This window comes from Prosopis cineraria, unplaced genomic scaffold (assembly GCF_029017545.1).
Source record: "Prosopis cineraria cultivar Desert tree isolate PC_DT_omini unplaced genomic scaffold, ASM2901754v1 PC2212, whole genome shotgun sequence".
Taxonomy (NCBI): Eukaryota; Viridiplantae; Streptophyta; class Magnoliopsida; order Fabales; family Fabaceae; genus Prosopis; species Prosopis cineraria.
The window spans coordinates 1-18,718 of record NW_026557537.1 but is presented as its reverse complement, the minus strand read 5'-3'; the positions used below and the strand labels follow the sequence as shown (position 1 = coordinate 18,718).

Below are 18,718 nucleotides of genomic sequence, written 5' to 3'. Positions count from 1 at the left end.
AATGAAAGGTATTTTTAAAAAATTTATATTTTATTTTGAATAAAATAGAGTTGTAAAATGCATTTGATGAGTTTTATTAATATATGTAATTTTTGTCTAAAAATATTTTATAATTTTAGATGGAAGAAGTATGACACTTGCTCTATTGTTATTCTTTTTTATTTCTTTGATTCTCGTAATAAACAATGAGTAGCTTAATTGTTTGAGTCTCAAATAATTATGGATACATGTATTAAAGTACTTAGTCACACTCATTGTAGTCTTTGATTTTAAAAGTTAAATATTTATTTATTTATTTATTTTTAAGAAAATTAGCTATAATGCACGCTTCTTCTTCTTCTTGGTTTTTGTTTTTGTCTATCAAAGATTTGGTCCCTGTTAGCCGAATACTTACAATTTAAACTTATCCACGTTTTCATCATCATTTTACGTACATCCTTTTACCTTCTTTCCTTTCCTTTTTTGTCCTTCTATGGATAAAAGATTCATTCAAAAAAGGTATGGAAGTAACCTGCCAGCCGCCAGCCCCTTGAATAACGATCACCCCAACTTCAAGAGAGCAGTGACAAATAAATACCGCTAAATGAAGTAAATATTTTGAAGTGCTTAAGGCTTGTCTAACATAATTATTTTCTAAAATTATGATTCTGACCCTCAAAAGCTTAATCGTTAAAATCTAAGCTGAAAAGTTGTTAGTAACGAAAGTAAAGTTATGAACATAAAAAATAGGTATTTGTTTAATTACGTAACAAGAAGTACACTTCTTATATTAAGAACGTCAACTTAGTGATTAATAATTTCAGTTTAAATTTAATAACATAGCTAATCATAAATTTAGTTTAGTCATGCAATAGCTTTTGTTTGTCTTGACAGCTATACTTTGTATTATTTTGTAGATGGTCAGAAATGTTCACAAAAAAATTTATGACTGTGGGATTTAAAAATAATTATCTCACTTTGTGGTGCTATTTTGCCATTTGTTAATTTTGAAGGGATTTATTTGTCAAGTGGATTTGTTTAAATATAAAGAATAAAATAACATTTATAAGTAATTGTCTTGAGATTTACCAATAGTTATTAACCGTTATTTATGAATTAAAATAACCTTCATATATTCATTTTTCTTTTTTGTTTTTTTTTTTTTTTGGTTTGTAGTATGTGGTTCGGTCCAATCAACTCCCTTAAACCAAATAGTTGACCAAATTGGTTAACAACTGGCTAACCACCAATAAAAACTAGCTTAACAAATAAAAAGCAAACCAATTGTAAGCTTATGAATTGGATTAAACTTTTTAAAATTTTCCCTCCTTACCCTCCCCTCCAAAACCTTTCTCCCAAATTGGGGGATCCCCCTTCCCCTGCATTCCTGCCCCTCCCCTCCAACCAAACATAGCTTAAATGGAGAATTTTCTATCTTTTGATGTGGCACTCTATGGTTTTTAACAACAGCACTTGTTTTCTTCGTTTTCCATTTTTTCCCATAATTTTTGATGAGTTATTTTAATTATTTATTGAATTTTTTTTAGTGTGAGCGCATATAATTAGTCCATATACTTCAAATTATTTATCTGTATTTTTTAAACTTCATTATAATTAATTTAATTTTAAAAAATCTTCAAAAAGTGCTTGATACTTTGTCATTTCCATATATATAATGAATGAGTGCTTTTAAATATATTAAATAAGTTCAGATATATTTTACAAAATTTCATCTTTAATATATTAAATAAGTACTTTGTCATTTTCCCTTAATGATTAGGGATAAAATTAATATCTAATTAGTCATAATTAAATAATATAAGTTAATTAAAATATATAAAAACATTTATATTTTACTAAGATCTTTTAGCAATGATGTACAAATTCATAGACTGTACTGTCATTTTTTTTCCCTTAACACATTAAAATTGCAGCATATCAATCTATAAATTTGGAAAATTCCATATCCATATGATAGACCAAATTCCAATGCAGTTATATGATCAGTTTTAATATACACAACTTTTAGCCCCAAATCTCAAGTTAATTTATATTCCACGTTTTAACCCTAACAGATATGATAGATTTTATTATTATTATTATTATTATTATTATTATTATTATTATTCATTCTAAGAGAGCGACATTCAATGCATGCATACTCGTCCATTCCATACTTCAGCTTTAGTCCTAATCCTATGATGAGCACTTGTCATCTTGCGAGAATTCGAATTCGCCACACGTCATGATTACGATGGTAGTTCCATATATTCTCTCTGATATATAATAATGTAAAATATTGATAATTATTTCACAATTAAAAAAAATTAATTGAAACCATTAATTTTTGTTAAAAATTATAGATATCTTTTCAATTATGCATTTGTTAAATGCCCTACATAGATATTTCAATAATGATGACAATTGAAATTTTAAGAGATTATTTTTTAAAAAGAAGTGAAAAATAAAGTTAATTTATAGTTAAAAAAATTATAACATTTATTCATATTTTACATCTTGGACGATTAAGTACAATTTCTAAAAGTATATTATTTCTTTCCTGATAAGAGAATTTGCTCTCTCACAAGCTACCAGTAAAAAAAAAAAAACAAAGGTTATTTGGTCAGTCTTTGTCAAAAAAAAAAGGCCAAAAAAAGTTTTTTTTTTTTAAATGCCAATGCGCTTTTCACATGAGCAATGCCCAGAGTCTCATGCCTTGGCATTGCCCTTTCACTTGAAATTAAAGGTGCTCATGAATTCAGTTTGATTTGATTTTAGATAAAAATCAAACTGAACAGAACCAATCAATTTATTTATGAGCGAAATTGATTAGTTTTTATGAAAATTAATTTGGTTTAGTTTTTGTTTTGATTTAGTTTGGCTTGGTTAAGGTATGAACTAAATTTCAATGAATTTATTTAATTTTTTTCCTTTTTCTCATCTTTATAATAGTTGGATTTCTTTTAATTTGAATTGCATTATGCATGGTTGGCTCTTTTATTATATGAAAGGTTCTTGTTTATTCCATGCTTTATTTCAATCGTAACATGCATATTTATGGAAAGTCTTTAAACCTTAATTAATCACATATCTTACACATTCATGTTCATTCTTTTTATTTAATTTTTGCTTAGTCTCAAATGAATCAAAGATAAAAATATATGTTCATATTATATTAATCTTACTCATCTCTTCATTTCATTGGCCGTGAGTGTACTATATTTTCATGATCTCATCAATTTACTTGTGCCATTCAAAATATATATATATATATATATGTATATATTATGCAAATTAATTTTATGATTGCAAGTAGTAGAAAATCAAAATAATGATGGTGATCTACTAATCATCTTCATGATTATATTAGATGCATTATTTGAATCCTCATGGAGAAAATTCATCACCTAATAGCAAGTATCAAACAAACAAATATCTCAAGTCTAAATATCCAAAATTTCAAATATCATACTATTTAATATTAATATTTATATTCTTAGTTCCATACGCATTATACACATATATTGAAAACACAATATCTATCTCTCAATGTTATAATATATAGATATTAATTAGATAGATATTACATAAATAAATAATATTTTTGAATTAGGCTTGGTTCAAGTTTTGTTTGGTTTTTAGATCTTAAAACCAAAACCAAACTGAACCAATCAGTTTGTATGTTATAAAAATTGAAGCAGACTTGATCAATGATCAGTTTGATTTGGTCTTTTCAATTTGAATTGATTTTAAACACCATTACCTAAAATGCCACCGTTTGATGATAATAACTTACGCTACTTTTTGCCTTGATATGACGGATTCATCTTATTTATTGCTTGAATTCAAAGCTTTTATTACATTATTGCTTCAATTGTATTATCTTCTTTTTAAATTATAAAATATTTTTTTAAAAAAAATTACCGCGTTAAAATATAAAATATTTTGATAAAAATAAAATTTTATTATTAAAATTTTTTAATATTATTTTTTTATTATATCCTCTTTCTTCAATATTTTTATAAATAAAATATTAAATAAAAGATATTTTTAAAATTTTATATTTTTATTTTGAATAAAATAGAGTTATAAAATACATTTAATGAGTTTTGTCATTATGTGTGATTTTTATCCAAAAGCAGCTTACAATTTAAGACGGAGGAATTATGACACTTGCTCTATTGTTATTCTTTTTTATTTCTTGGATTCTTGTAATAAAATCCACAATGAGTAGCTTAATTAATGTTTGAGTCTCAAATAATTACGGATACATGTGTTAAAGTAAGTCACACTCATATTGTATTTGATTTTAAAATTTATAATTTTTTTTAAGAAAATTAGTTATAATGCACGTTTGTTTTTTAATCTATCAAAGATTGGGTCCCAGTTAGCCGAATACTTACAATTCAAACTCATGCACGTTTGTCATCATCATTTTTATTCACATCCTTTCTTTATTTTTTTTTTGTCCTTTTTTGGATTAAAAAATTAATTCAAAAAAGGAATGGAAATAGCCCGCCTGCCGCCTCCCCCTTGAATGACGGTCACCCCAACTTCAATAGAGTAGCGATAAATAAATACCTCAAAATGAAATAATTATTTTGGAGTGCTTAAGGCTTATCTGACATCTTTTTTTTTGTAAAATTATGATTCTGAACCTCAACAAAATAATAAAAAGTGTAGTTATTAAAATCTAAATTAAAAAGTTGTTAATAACAAAAATAAAGTTGTTAATATAAAAATATAATTATTTGGTTAATTATGTAACAAGAAGTACAATTTTTATATATCCACGTCAACTTAGTAATTAAAAACCTTAGTTTAAATATTAATAACATAGCTAATAATAAATTATTGAAAAAATATAATTTTAAATTCTTGCACTTTGATCGTATTTTGCTTTATATTTATGTACTTTTTTTGATATTATAAATCCTTATACTTTTATTTTTTGGCATCTTAAATCCTTCTAAAGTCCTTACACTTTATTCATTTAGTAACTTAGAACATCAAAAAATAAAAATATAGAGACCTAAAATATAAAAAAAAATACAGGGACTTATAGTAAAATGTGAGTAAAGTAAAGAAACTCAAAGTTATGCTTTCCTTAAATTTAATTTAGTCATGCAATAACTTTAATTTGTCTTAACAACTATACTTTCTATGATTTTGTAGATGGTCAAAAATGTTCGCAAAAAATTTATGACTGATAAGTCTCCTGGGATTTCAAAATAATTATCTCACTTTGTGGTGCTCTTTCACCATTTGTCAATTTTGAAGGGATTTTTTTGTTAAGTGGGTTTTTGGTTAAATAAAAAGAGTAAAATAAGATTTACATATGATTGTTTTGAGATTTACGAGCAGTTGTTATTATGTTCATAATTAACTTTCCATCAATTCCTTGCTTTTCAAAATTTTATAGGTGAGTATATGTACTGATTGACCAAATATTCACATGATAGAATTAAGATTCATAATTTGCTCCTCCAAATTTTTTCACAACTTTTGAAAAATATTATTTACAGATAAAGTTTAATAAGTAATGGATTGTTAATATAGACTTATTGTTTAGCAAATAATGACTTGTTATTGGTCATTGTTTGTAAATAACATTCTTCAAACGTCAAGCTTGAATGCAATTTTTTCAATTCTCAAATTTCTTTCCTAAGAACATATCACAGGTTGTTTTCTTTAATTCCTCCAATCGGTTTGACTAAATTTTGAGAACAAAAAATCACAAATGATTGTTTTGATATTCAAAACTAACTGTTGCATATCCAGAATCAACTCTCATTGAACCCAAGTGGCTTTTTAGCGAGTACATGTACTAGCTGACCAAAAATTCATATGTCATTTCTAGGATGCAACATTGACTATAGTAAATTCCCAAAGTTACCTTTCTAAGAAGCACAAGTTGCTTCTCTTAATTTTATAAAATGATTTGTTTATATATTAATAAATACAAAAATTCATAAGTGATTAGTTTGAAATTCATAATTGACTGTCGTATATTCACAATTGACTCTTCAATAAATTCCAAGTGGTTTTTCAAAATTTCAAAACTAAGTTTGATGTTTGATCAACTATTTTTTGCATTTTTTATAAGGGAAATTTTGCAAACTCAAATATGTTTTTAATTGTAAGCAAGGTCGACCATAGTACTTTAATAGGATTTCAATAATTTAATGTCTAAAATTATCATTATTGTATCTATGGGAACTGCAATTGTCATTTTCCCTTAGTGATTAAGGATAAAATTAATATCTAATTAGTCATAATTAAAATAATATAACTTAACTAAAAAATATTTATATTTGACTATGATTTTTTAGCACTGATGTACAAATTCATAGACTGTCATTTTGTCTCATTAACACATTAAAATTGCAGCATATTAATCTATAAATTTGGAAAATTTCAGCATTTTAAATGACTGACCAAACCTATTGAATTAGAAACCAACTCCTAGTCTGATCCGGTCAATCCCCTTAAACCGAATAGTTGACCAACCAGTCAACAACTGGCTAACCCCAAGTAAAAACCAGCTTAACAGATAAAAAGCAAATCAATTGTAAGCTTATGAATCAGATTAAACTTTTTTTTTAAAAAAAAAGAAGGCAAAAATTGTAATTTTCACACGGGTAAAGACTTGTGATCTTTGGATTTAGACAAGCTAACCCCATGCCAACGCCCGCTGCGCCCTCTGCGCATACACCCTCCGGTCATATTACGGGCAATCATCTAAGTGGAGAATTTGCTATCTTTCGATGTGGGACTCGGGGGGTTTTAACATCAGCACTTTGTCTTCTTCGCTTTCATTTTTTTCCCCCATAATTTTTGTTGAGTTATTTTAATTATTTCTTGAATTATTTCTTTAGTGTGAGCGCATATAATTAATCCCTATACTTCAAATTATTTATCTGTATTTTTTAAACTTCATTATAATTAACTTACTTTTAAAAAATCTTCAAAAAGTGCTTGATACTTTATCATTTCTATATACATAATGAATAAGTGCTTTTAAATATATTAAATAAGTTCAGATATATTTTAGAAAATTCAATCTTTAATATAACATCACATGACATTAAAAATATATTAATTAGTCATGCTTGGTTCAACCACAATCTGACCGTCAATTCTTGAATCAATGTCTTGTCCGATTCAATGATCGATCCGATTTTTAAAACCTTAGAAAATTTCATATCCATTAGATAGATCAAATTCCAATGCAATTATTGATCAGTTTCAATTAACACAACTTTTAGCCCCATACCTCAAGTTAATTTATATTCCACGTTTTTAACCCTAGCAAATATGATATATTTTGTTTTTTGCATTCTAAGACAGCGGCAGTCAATGCATGCGTAACCGTCCATTTCACACTTTAGCTTTAGTCCTAATGCTATATGATGAGCACTTATTATCTTGCGAGAATTCGAATTCGCCTCACGTTTTGATTGCAGTGGTAGTTCTTTAAATTATCTCTGACATATAATAATATTGAATATGGGTGATTATTTTCCAGTTCTAAAAAAATTTGTTGAAACATTAATTTTTAAAAAATTGTATACATCTTTTCAATTATACCCTAATTAAATGTTCTATAATAATGTTTTAATAATAATGAACGTTGAAATGTCAAGAGATTATTTTTTTAAGAGAAATAATAAATGAAGTAAAGTTATAGTTGAAAAAAAAAAGCTATAACAATTATCTAATACCTTATATTTTGGACTAAGTAAATTTTTTATTTTAAAAAAAATCCCTTTCCATATGGGAGAGTCGATTCTTGTAAAATTCACAATTAGTAGCTTAAGGTTCGAGTCTGAAATAATCACGGATACATGTATTAAAGTTAAAATAAGTCGCACTCAAACTGTAGTCTCTTTAATTTGATTTTAGAAGTTATAATATTTTCTTAAGAAAATTAATTATAATACACGTTTTTTTAATTGTCAATATTACTTTGATTTGGTTTTGTCTTCCTCAGTTGGTTCCCAGTCAGTCGAATTAATGCTTATTATTTAAACTTATGCACGTTATATTTGATGGTCGGGGATAAGATCGATGTTAGGTGGACTATGATTAAAATAATATAATTTAATTAAAATATATAAAATATCTACATATGTTTAACATTGATATGCAAATTCATAGACTGTTGCTTTCCCTGGGCGTTGATTGACATTCTCCTGTTATTTTTCTCGGATTACGTAATGCATGCACTGTTACATAAATGAAATTTAGGAGCACACATTTAGTAACAAGTATCATAGCAAATGCTCTTAAGCGTGTGTTTGCTCTGAGGAAACGCTACCTCATATATTTTATTTTATTTTATTTTTTAAAAAATATATATTCAAGAGGTAGTGTTTCTTTCAAAGAAAAAGCTATACATCTTGTCGTGCGATCCTCTTTTAAGTCTATATATTCCCTAGTAGTATTTATAAGTTAGGCAGAGAGTATTTAAATTAATGACGTTGTGAGAAGAGGCAGCAGCTTTTGCTAAAGTATATTCGTGTTGGTAGGAGATTTATCTGAATATGGCCGATGTAATAATTAGTTACATGCCAAAGAGATAACATCGCACCGGTCCAATCCCTAAGCACGTACTTCCATTATGTCCTTGTTGAAAGATTAAATTGAATACTTCCAATCGCAGTAATAACTAAGAATCTAAGAACAATCTTTTAATTTGTCTCGCGCGGTGGCTAATTATGGGCGAGGATTACTACTAATTAAACTTTACTCCACTGTTTCATACATTTTAAAAAAAATTAATTTTTTTTAATATTATAAAAAAGTGAGATGTGCTTTCATTCTTACCCTTAGCTTTAAATAATAATACGACTACATTAAATACATTCATGCTGATAAAGAAGAGATAAATTTAGAAAAAAGAGTTTAATTATTATAAAGTGTCCTATATTTTAGATCAAAAATTACTTCTATAAGTATTTTATAAATAAAATCGATGAGAGTATAACACACGTTTTTCATCATCAGTCAATATAATCAAGATAAGATGGTTTCGTTCTGGAACTAACAGGATTAATTAGTAGTCTTCCTTCATCATTCCACTTGTAATGTATATGTCTATATATAGACCTGACAAAGGGAGAGCGAGATATATACCGTCCTTCAGCAATCAACAAATTCATTTCCAAGTCTAATAATCAAGCAAAATGGTAGGCATTATATCATCATCTTCATCATTTTCTTCCCTCATTAGCATGCTCATGGGTTCTTACTCTTTGGTTTGTGGTCAGGGGTCCTTGGGAGCAGTAATTTCATTAGGACCTTGGGGAGGTCCTGGTGGCGACAATTGGAGTTTCAAGGCAAGCCGAGGGATAACACAGATAATCGTCCATGAAGATGTTGTTATAAAATCCGTTTTTTTCAAAGACGCCAATGGTTATGTTTCTGGAAAATTCGGCAGTGCTGGGGGTCAAGAGAGGAAGGTGATCACTTAATTGCTTAATTAATTGATTGAATATATTCAATTACAATTGTCATTTTAATTACTTACCTTATTATGATGTAATTGTAGACTGAAATTCGTTGGCCTTCAGAATATTTGAAATCCATACGCGGGACCTATGGAAATCACACTGGAAATCTAGTAATTAGGTCCCTATCGTTGATCACAAATCTGACCACTTATGGACCTTTTGGAACAACTGCTGGTGGCGAGCCTTTCTCTATCCCAATAGCAGATAGTGTCATTGTTGGGTTCCATGGGAGAGCTGGTTTTTTCCTGGATGCAATTGGCATTTTTGTGCAACCGGTAAGTAATTTTTTTTTTCTTACCTCACTGTTTTTACATTCATACATATACTCCCTCTTCCAGTCTAAAATGTAAGCATTTTTTTCACATAATCTTGATTGAAAATATGAGCAACTTATTCTGTAAAAGAATTTTTTTTTTTACTTTATCCCTTGTGTGTAATAACCTAGATACTTGTATTTGTGAATTTATGATATTTTTCTCACTTATCATATATTGGAACTAATGGAGAAAGGAAAAAATAATATATATTTTCATGAAAATAACATTTTTATTAGTTTTGATATGATTGTTTAAAGCTTATATTTTTAACAGGAAAGAATATATACATACATATATATATATATAAGGGAGAATGACATCAAAGTCACAAAGGATTGATGACTACATATAAGCTGCAAATATTAATTAGTTATTGAATATGAATTACAAATATTAATTTAAAAAGTTGCAAATATGAATATCATCAATTACAATTTATATGTCTTTTTTTTTATAATTGAGACTGTAGAATTTACAATTATTTAAATCGATATTTACAATTTATTTTGAAAAAATTTTTATCAAGAAGTTATTTATCATTAATTTTATCTCCTGACATTTAATTGTCATTTTCCTCATATGAAATATATAATGGATATCATGTATATGTATTACATTTAATTTGATTCTTCTTAGAAGCATAGACTACATATATATATATATATATATATGACAGTTGGTTTTGGTTTAGGTACAAGCGGATGCATCTGGAAGCATTTCATTTGGGCCTTGGGGTGGCTCAGGTGGAAAAGCATTTGATTTTAGAGTGGGAAGTTGGATAAAAGAGATCATTGTTGATGCACCAAAAACCAATATCAAGTCCATCGCTTTTACCGACGCCAATGGGCACAAGTATGGAAAATTTGGTGGCAAGGATACAGATGGAACTAGCGATGAAAAAAAAGTAAGTCGGGAATTTATTTTATGCAAGGCTGGTAATTCTGATCAATCCAAATAAACTTAGAAATTTAAGGTTGGGCTTAGTAAAATAACGTAATTCTATTGTTCGAGCCAACTGGAATATCTTTCAAAAAATTTGGACTAAGCCAATTAAATTTGGGCTTTGTGATAATACCCAAATAACAATTAAATTTTTTAAAAATATATTTAAAAATAATAAATATTAATTAATTCTTTAAGTTTTAGTTTAATTTATATTGAGGAATCATATATTTGAACATATTATTATAGATAGTTTAAGTTTTAGTTTAATATTGTTATATTTTATTATATTTAATCTATAAAATATCTTAAAATAATATTTAAAATCTATTTTAATCTTGATTTCTAACCTGGTTCTAATGAGCTCTGCCTGCCCATATTACTAGTTCCAATTTGATGCATGGCATGCATGCACAGGATAGGAAATCAAATGAATCATTTCTTGCAAATATATAGATCATCCTTATTTGGTCAACCCAAAATTTACTATGCCTACGTATATTTATGTTCCATGATGCAATTTTGACTTGCTAATTAATGTGTAGATTGAGATTAACGGACTTTCAGAGTATCTGACATCAATCAGCGGGACATATGGAAATTACGTTGGACTCAATGTGATCACATCATTATCATTCACAACCAATCTAACCACGCACGGACCTTTTGGGGCCTCCACTGGGACTTCTTTCTCCTTACCAATACAAGGTTCTCTTGTTAATGGATTCTATGGAAGAGCAGGCGATTTCCTTGATGCAATTGGCATCCATGCCAAACCGGTAAACATTTTTTCCTATAATATATATTAATAGGAAATATATAATTTTACTATGGCAAATAAGTGGAAATGATGATGATGATGATGATGATGATGATGCAGTGGGATGACATAGAAGAAAGCATTTCAATAGGTCCATGGGGAGGCTCAGGTGGGAGTCCTTGGAGTTATGCAACAAATGAAGGCATAAACCAGATAGTCATCAATGTCGGGTCAAACATCAAGTCCATATCATTCCAAGACACAACTGGTATTGCCTCTGCAACATTTGGCGGCAACAATCCCAATGATCTTGGTGAAAGGAAAACTGTAAGACTTGTTCTGTTTACGGGAAAAAAACTTTGTTAATTGAGCACTTGTATATATTTTGGTTTAATTTATATGCATGATGATTTGCTGCAGCTTCAAATTAACTGGCCTTCTGAGCACCTGATATCCATAAGTGGGACTTATGGAGCATTTGCAAGGCTGCAAACGATCACGTCGCTGTCATTCACTACAAATCTAGCCACATATGGTCCTTTTGGAAGCAGTTCAGGCACTTCTTTCTCCATCCCTATAAGCAATAATACGATCGTTGGATTTCATGGAAAGGCTGGTGACTACCTTGATGCCATCGGCATCTTCGTCAAACCTGAAAATGCCATCTAATTTATGATTTATACGAATGCCCCTTGCAATATTTACTGCTATGATGTGTCGGTGTGCGAGTGCTTTTTTAGTTGTCACGTACGGTTGCTTTCAAGGGTTTTTAATAATTGCTCTTGTTTTCAAGGGTTTTATTGGATCTGTATCCATGTTGTCGCGACTTTAGCGGAATAAATGTACTACTGCTGCTTTTAGAGGAATAAAGAGACTCCGATCTATATCCACTCGGATGTTCTCTGATTTGATGCTTCAAATATACCTTTGGAATGACGTCCGCGCGCATAGGATAGAATCAGCAAGTTTGCGGTTATAATCAGCATCGATCATTATCATGTCCACACGTGCTGATAAGTCCTTAGAGATTCCTGAACAATTGTCTCATTTGTGGTACTATTTTGTCATTTGTCAATTTTTGAATGAAAGGAAAGATCTGGCAAAATCACAACAAAATCCCTCTGAATATATAAATGACAATTTAATCATTTAAAATATAATAATTTTTATAAAATTTTTAGGAGTTTTTCTGTAATTAATGAATCTATATAAATTATAAAACTGCTCTTATTAAAAATAAATAATTGATAAATTTTTTTTTATATTCACAACTTTTTTTCATAAATTCACAACAATACAATAGCACATCACAACATCTCATGTTAAATTTCTTATTAACTATTGTATTGTTGCGAATTTGAGAAGAAAAGTTATGAATATAAAAATAAAAATTATGAATCATTTATTTTTAACTAGGGCAATTTGTTAATTTATATAAATTCATTAATGATAGAAAAACTCCTAGAGATTTCAGAGAAATTATAACATTTTAAGAGACCAAATTTTTATTTATATATTTTAAAAGGATTTTGTTGTTATTTTTTCAAAGATCTATTAAATAATCAACAAAACTGTGTGAAAAATTTTAAGAGGATTTATTTGTCAAGTAGTTTGAATATTAAAAATAACGTAAAATATACAACTGATTATCTTGAGATTTACAACTAACTGCTGTATATTCATAATTAACTTTTCATCAAATCCCAAGTAGCTTTTCAAAATTTTATTAGGTGAGTACATGTACTGATTGATCAAATATCCACATGTTAGTATTAAAATTCAAAATTGATTCCCTTAAATTTTCAAGAAAAAATCATATCCAAGGACTTAACAAAAATATTATTCACATATAAGGATTAATAAAAAATAAATTGTTAGTTGTTAAAATGAAACATGAATTTGTTTTTCTTTAAACGGTGACTTGTTATTGGTCCTTGTCTGCAAAAAACATTCTTTAAAGGTCCTTGAATGTCATTTTCTTAATTCTCAACTTTTTTTTTTCCCCTCAAAATCACAAGTTGTTTTCTTTAATTTCTCAAATGGGTTTGACTAAATTTTGAGAACAAAAATTCACAAACGGTTGTTTTGAGATTCACAATTAACTGTTGAATATTCATATCCAACTATCCATTGAATCCCAAAGTGGCTTTTCAAGATTCCACAAGTGAGTATATGTACCAACTGACTCAAAATTCATATGTTGGTCCTTGGATTCACAATTAACTCCAGAATATTTCCAACTTACTTTTTTAAGAATCACAAGTTGCTTCTCTTAATTTTGCATGTAGTTTGTTTATATATTAATAAATACAAAAATTATAAGTAATTAATTTGGGATCATAATTGACTATTGTATATTCACAACCGACTCTCCCACAAGTCCTAAGTGGTTTTTCAAAATTTCACAACTAACATCAATGTTTGATCAGCCATTTTTCGCATTTGCTTATAAGGGCAATTTTGTAAACTCATATATATGTTTAATTGCAAGCAAGGACCATGTTCCGGTAATAGGATTTCAATAATGCAAGGTTGTCATTTTCCCTTAATGATTAGGGATAAGATTAACATCTGATTAGTCATAATTAAAATAATGTAATTTAACTAAAATATAAAAATATTTATACTTGACTATGATTTTTTTTTAGCACTGATCATTAACACAATAAAATTGCTGCATATCTATTTATAAATTTTAAAAATTTTCATACCCATATGATAGACCAAATTCAACACAACTTTTAGGCTCAAAACCTCAAGTTAATTATATTCCAAGGTTTTAGCCCTAACAGATAGGATAGATTTTGTTTTTGTTTTTTTGTTTTTTTGTTTTTTTTTTTTTTTTTTGCATTCTAAGCGAACGGTATACAGTGCATGCATACCGTCCATTTCATACTTTAGCTTTAGTCCTTATCCTATGATGAGCACTTATTATTATTTTCTCTCTGATATATAATAATATTAAATATTGATAACTACTTCACATTTTTTAAAAAAATTGTTTGAAATATTAATTTTTTAAAAAATTATATACATATTTTCAATTATACCCTAATTAAATGTCCTATAACAATGTTTTAATAATGATGACAATTGAAATTTTAAGAGATTATTTTCAAAAAGAAATAATAGATGAGGTAAAGTTATAACTGAAAAAATTATAACAACTATTCAATACCTCATATCTTGGACTAAAAACATTTCTTGAAAAAAAAAAAAAAAGAATCCCCTTACCATAGGGGAGAGTCGACTCTTGTAAAATTCACAATTATTAGTAGCTTAATGTTCGAGTCTGAAAGATTTACGGATACATGTATTAAAGTTAAAAAGTCACACTCATACTGTAGTCTATTTGATCTTAGAAGTTATATTTAAAAAAAAATTATAATACACGTTTTTTTTTAATTATCTAGATTACTTTGATTTGGTTTTGTCTTCCTCACTCGGTTTCCAGTCAGTCGAATTAATGCTTATTATCTAAAGTTATGCACGTTTATTAAACCGGTGGATGTAGTATAGTTTAATGGTCCCTTTGGCCCAAAAAAAAAAAAGTATAGTTTAATGGTCAGGGATAAAATCGATGTTAGGTTAATTACGATTAAAATAGTATAATTCAATTAAAATATATAAAATATCTATATTTGACTTTGATGTTTAGCACTGATATACAAATTAATAGACTGTTGCTTCCCCTGGGCGTTGATTGACATTCTCCTGTTATTTTTCTCCGATTACACAATGCATGCACTGTTACATAAATGAAATTTAGGAGCACACATTTAGTAACAATTATCATAGCAAATGCTACTAAGTGTGTGTTCGCTTTTGCTCTGAGAAGACGCTACCTCATATTTTTTAATTTTTTTTAAAAAATATATATATTCAAGAGGTAGGGTTTCTTCCAAAGAAAAAGATGTACATCTTGTCATCCTCTTTTAAGTCTATATTCCTTTAGTAGTATTTATAAGTTAGGAAGAGAGTATTTAAATTAATCACGTTACTGTGAGGAGTAGCAGCACCTTCTGCTAAAGTATATTCGTGTTGGTAGGAGATTTCTCTAAATATGGCCGATGTAATAATTAGTTACATGCCAAAGAGATAACATCGCACTGGTCCGATCTCTAAGCACATATTTCAATTATGTCTTTGTTGAAAGATTAATTGAATACTTCCAATTACTTACCTTTTGGAACAACTTCTGGTGGCAAGCCTCTGTCTTTCCCCATAGCAGATAGTGTCGTTGTTGGGTTTCATGGGAGAGCTGGTGATAGAGGATGCGGAAGAAGAATCATGTTAATTTATAAATAAAAATCCTGAAACACAACAAAAAAACAAGAAAGGGACGAAATTTATGATGAAAATAAAAAATAAATAAAATAAATAATGAAATAATGATAAGAAGAAGATCCTCTAGAGTACCTATCTCTAGGAACTTTAATTTTTGGAGACACTACAAGAGTTGATCACGTTTTGATCACATCTATTTTTCACACGGGATGTCACGACAAATCATTAAGACTCATAATAGTTATAAACTCTAAAATTTCTTTTCTTTTTCCAAGAGGGAGTACGCCTAATATTTATATATTGGCTCACAAAAAAAACTATTTTCTAAAATTAAAACTATAATTTTCTAATACTAAAAGAAGAATAAAATAATATAAAATAAAGAAAAAAAATTTAGACACATAATTTAGGAGATGTCATCTAAAATTATAAGATTACAAAACTTAAAACATAATATATTAATTCTAATCTTTGATTAGCCTCAAAATAGAAAATTATGACTAATATTGCTCCTTAAGAAAGGGAGTTAAGTCAAAGGAACACTAAATTAGAAAATAATTAATGAGATAATTAAGAGATCATAAATGACTCAAAATCACACCACCCTTAATCTCTTCACGAGAGTTCCATGCCTCCTTGCGTGTAACAGGCTCCACTTATAACCTTTCTTGCATTGGGCTACAGTCTGCACTTCTTGGACTTGGCTCTTCTTGAATTTAGATTTGTAACACACCCTTCTTTATGGAATGGAACTTCTAAATGGATGTTTATATCACTATTCACGTCCATACGCACGCACGAGTTACTTGAGCAACCATTTGGGCTTGAATAATGTTCATTCACGTTTTGAAACTGCCATGGTCCATTAGGCAATGAATTTGAGCCCCAATTTAACATATTAAAGCTAAATTGGCCCAAGGGAACACGCATTGGCAGCAGGTCTTTTTTGTTTTATTTGCATCAACTTTCAAACTTGTGTCACTGTCTTGGTGTTTCAAAATTGTTTCTAGGGAAAATATAACTTTTAGTTCCAAAACCTTTTTCTCAATTATCAATTCATTCCCTGTACTTTGATTTGGAACACTTCAGTCTTTATAGTTTCTTGACTTGGAACAACCCAACCCTTAATAGCTTTTTGATTCAGTACAACTCAAGCTCTACAATCTCTCAACTCAATAAACTGTAAGGATGGAGTTATTTCTGTAGTTTAGGGACTGGAAGTTATATATCCCTTATCTCTCTCTCTCTCGCCCCCTCTCCCTCTAACCTATTTACTATTTGAACAGTTACTGGAGAGCTTCCAGAGGTCTTTTCCAACATTATCATTCCCGCCCTTGCCTGAACGGGGAGATTTCGACTTAAGGGACGTTTTAGAATCACCATACTTCTTTAACTAAGCAAGATCATCATCCTTCATTTGGCTTGGTGATTCTAACTATAGCATCTGATCTCTGAACGTGGCAAGAATGGCAGATCTTTCAGAAGTATTCATGCTAGAGGCTGTTACAGTGCCTGCATGTACCTTCAAAGCCAGCCAGAGTCTTGAGTAGTGAGGTGACATTCACCATTGAATTGAACTACTCGCTTGCTGATGTGCAGATGTGAGGATTTGGATTCTTGCCATGTAAATTTTAGAGAGAGAGATATTTTCCCCACGGGATCCATTTACATTGCGCAGTTCATCACTCGAGTCTGACACTTGATTTCCTATGAAACTCGGAGGATCTAACCTTCTTGTGAGCGAGGTTGTATACCAATACGAGATAATGTAGAATGTGGTAGAGGTTGCTTGAGAAGTTCTGCTCCCATATCACAATTTAATTGATTAGAAGTTAGCAATTTTTATGTATTTCTACATTTTTGATATTGTAACTACTACAAAAAATTGTTTGAACATGTGTACTCGCAGCACATAATGGATGTGACTTGTGTATTGCTTACAGAAGATGTAAATTTGCCCGATCATGCTACTGAATCTTTCCATCAAGTATCAACTTCTTGTAAGTGTAAAATGATGTCGTTGAATAGTATAATTCATGTGAAATTATGATATAATAGTTGGGCATGTTTTCATAGAATAAAATGAGTTGTTATGTTCATGGTTTACAAATAGTTGTATTGCATGTTGATTTAATTTTATGAGGGCAAATTTAGTTTTTTAATTCTTTAAAAACATGATGACCATACTTCGCATAGTTATGCTACTTAAAACAATGTTTTGGATATTTTGTTTAGAATAATGTGTTAATTTGAGTTTTAACTATATTCTTGAGACTTTTCTAAATCAATGCTCTTTTTGTTATTTGTTGGCGGTTTTATTCAAATTTTATTATTAAATTCATTCATGTTTACCAGTGATGATAAATAATTATAAAGAATCTCATAATATTAATTCTGTAAAACAAGTTCATTAAACAAGTTTTTTTTTCTTTTTTGTCTCTTTGTGTTCTCAAGGCATTTTTTGAAAGCAATTTACTAGATAATTTTTTACATTTTTTAAGTTTTCAGATAATTTTTAAAATAATTATTCAAAAAGAAATTTTTAATCTTTTATCCTGATAGCATGTTTTATAAAATATTAGTTTTCCAAACAATGGAAAAAAGAGTTAAACAAAATCTATACTTTCTTAGTGGAGGTACATTATATTCCTTAGGGCATCTTTTTACCGTAATATTTTCTTAAAAAATGCAACAATTTGCTTATAAAAAAAAAGTTAAAGAATTTGATTCAATTTTAATAATTTTTAATGAATCGACTTTGTGATTTAAATTTAAGAAAAATTAATCTGTATGTCTTTGTAGTTTTTCTCAATTTTAAATTAGGTTTATGTAGTCTATTTATTTTAATCAAACCCTTTGATACACACAAAAAACTAAAAGGCTTGCAGCTAATGACAAATCAAGGTTGATTCCATAAA

The 18,718-nt window shown here is 28.6% G+C and overlaps 1 protein-coding gene across 1 annotated transcript; it reads left to right on the top strand.

Annotated features, from left to right (window-relative positions):
• The first annotated feature begins 9,031 nt into the window (after positions 1–9,031).
• Positions 9,032–12,419, top strand: LOC129301568 (mannose/glucose-specific lectin-like). The gene is made up of 7 exons (XM_054940123.1): positions 9,032–9,170; positions 9,252–9,443; positions 9,533–9,769; positions 10,503–10,715; positions 11,299–11,532; positions 11,634–11,840; positions 11,934–12,419. Exons 1-7 carry the CDS (start codon positions 9,168–9,170, stop codon positions 12,180–12,182), a joined length of 1,335 nt encoding a protein of 444 aa, XP_054796098.1. The 5' UTR covers positions 9,032–9,167; the 3' UTR covers positions 12,183–12,419.
• Positions 12,420–18,718: the final 6,299 nt, after the last annotated feature.

What these genes read in the sequence shown, in the direction of transcription:
- LOC129301568 (XM_054940123.1), top strand. An exon ending in TTGGCATTTTTGTGCAACCG is followed by an intron (nt 9,770 to 10,502) that starts GTAAGTAATTTT and finishes GTTTTGGTTTAG; the next exon opens with GTACAAGCGGATGCATCTGG. An exon ending in ATCTTGGTGAAAGGAAAACT is followed by an intron (nt 11,841 to 11,933) that starts GTAAGACTTGTT and finishes GATTTGCTGCAG; the next exon opens with CTTCAAATTAACTGGCCTTC.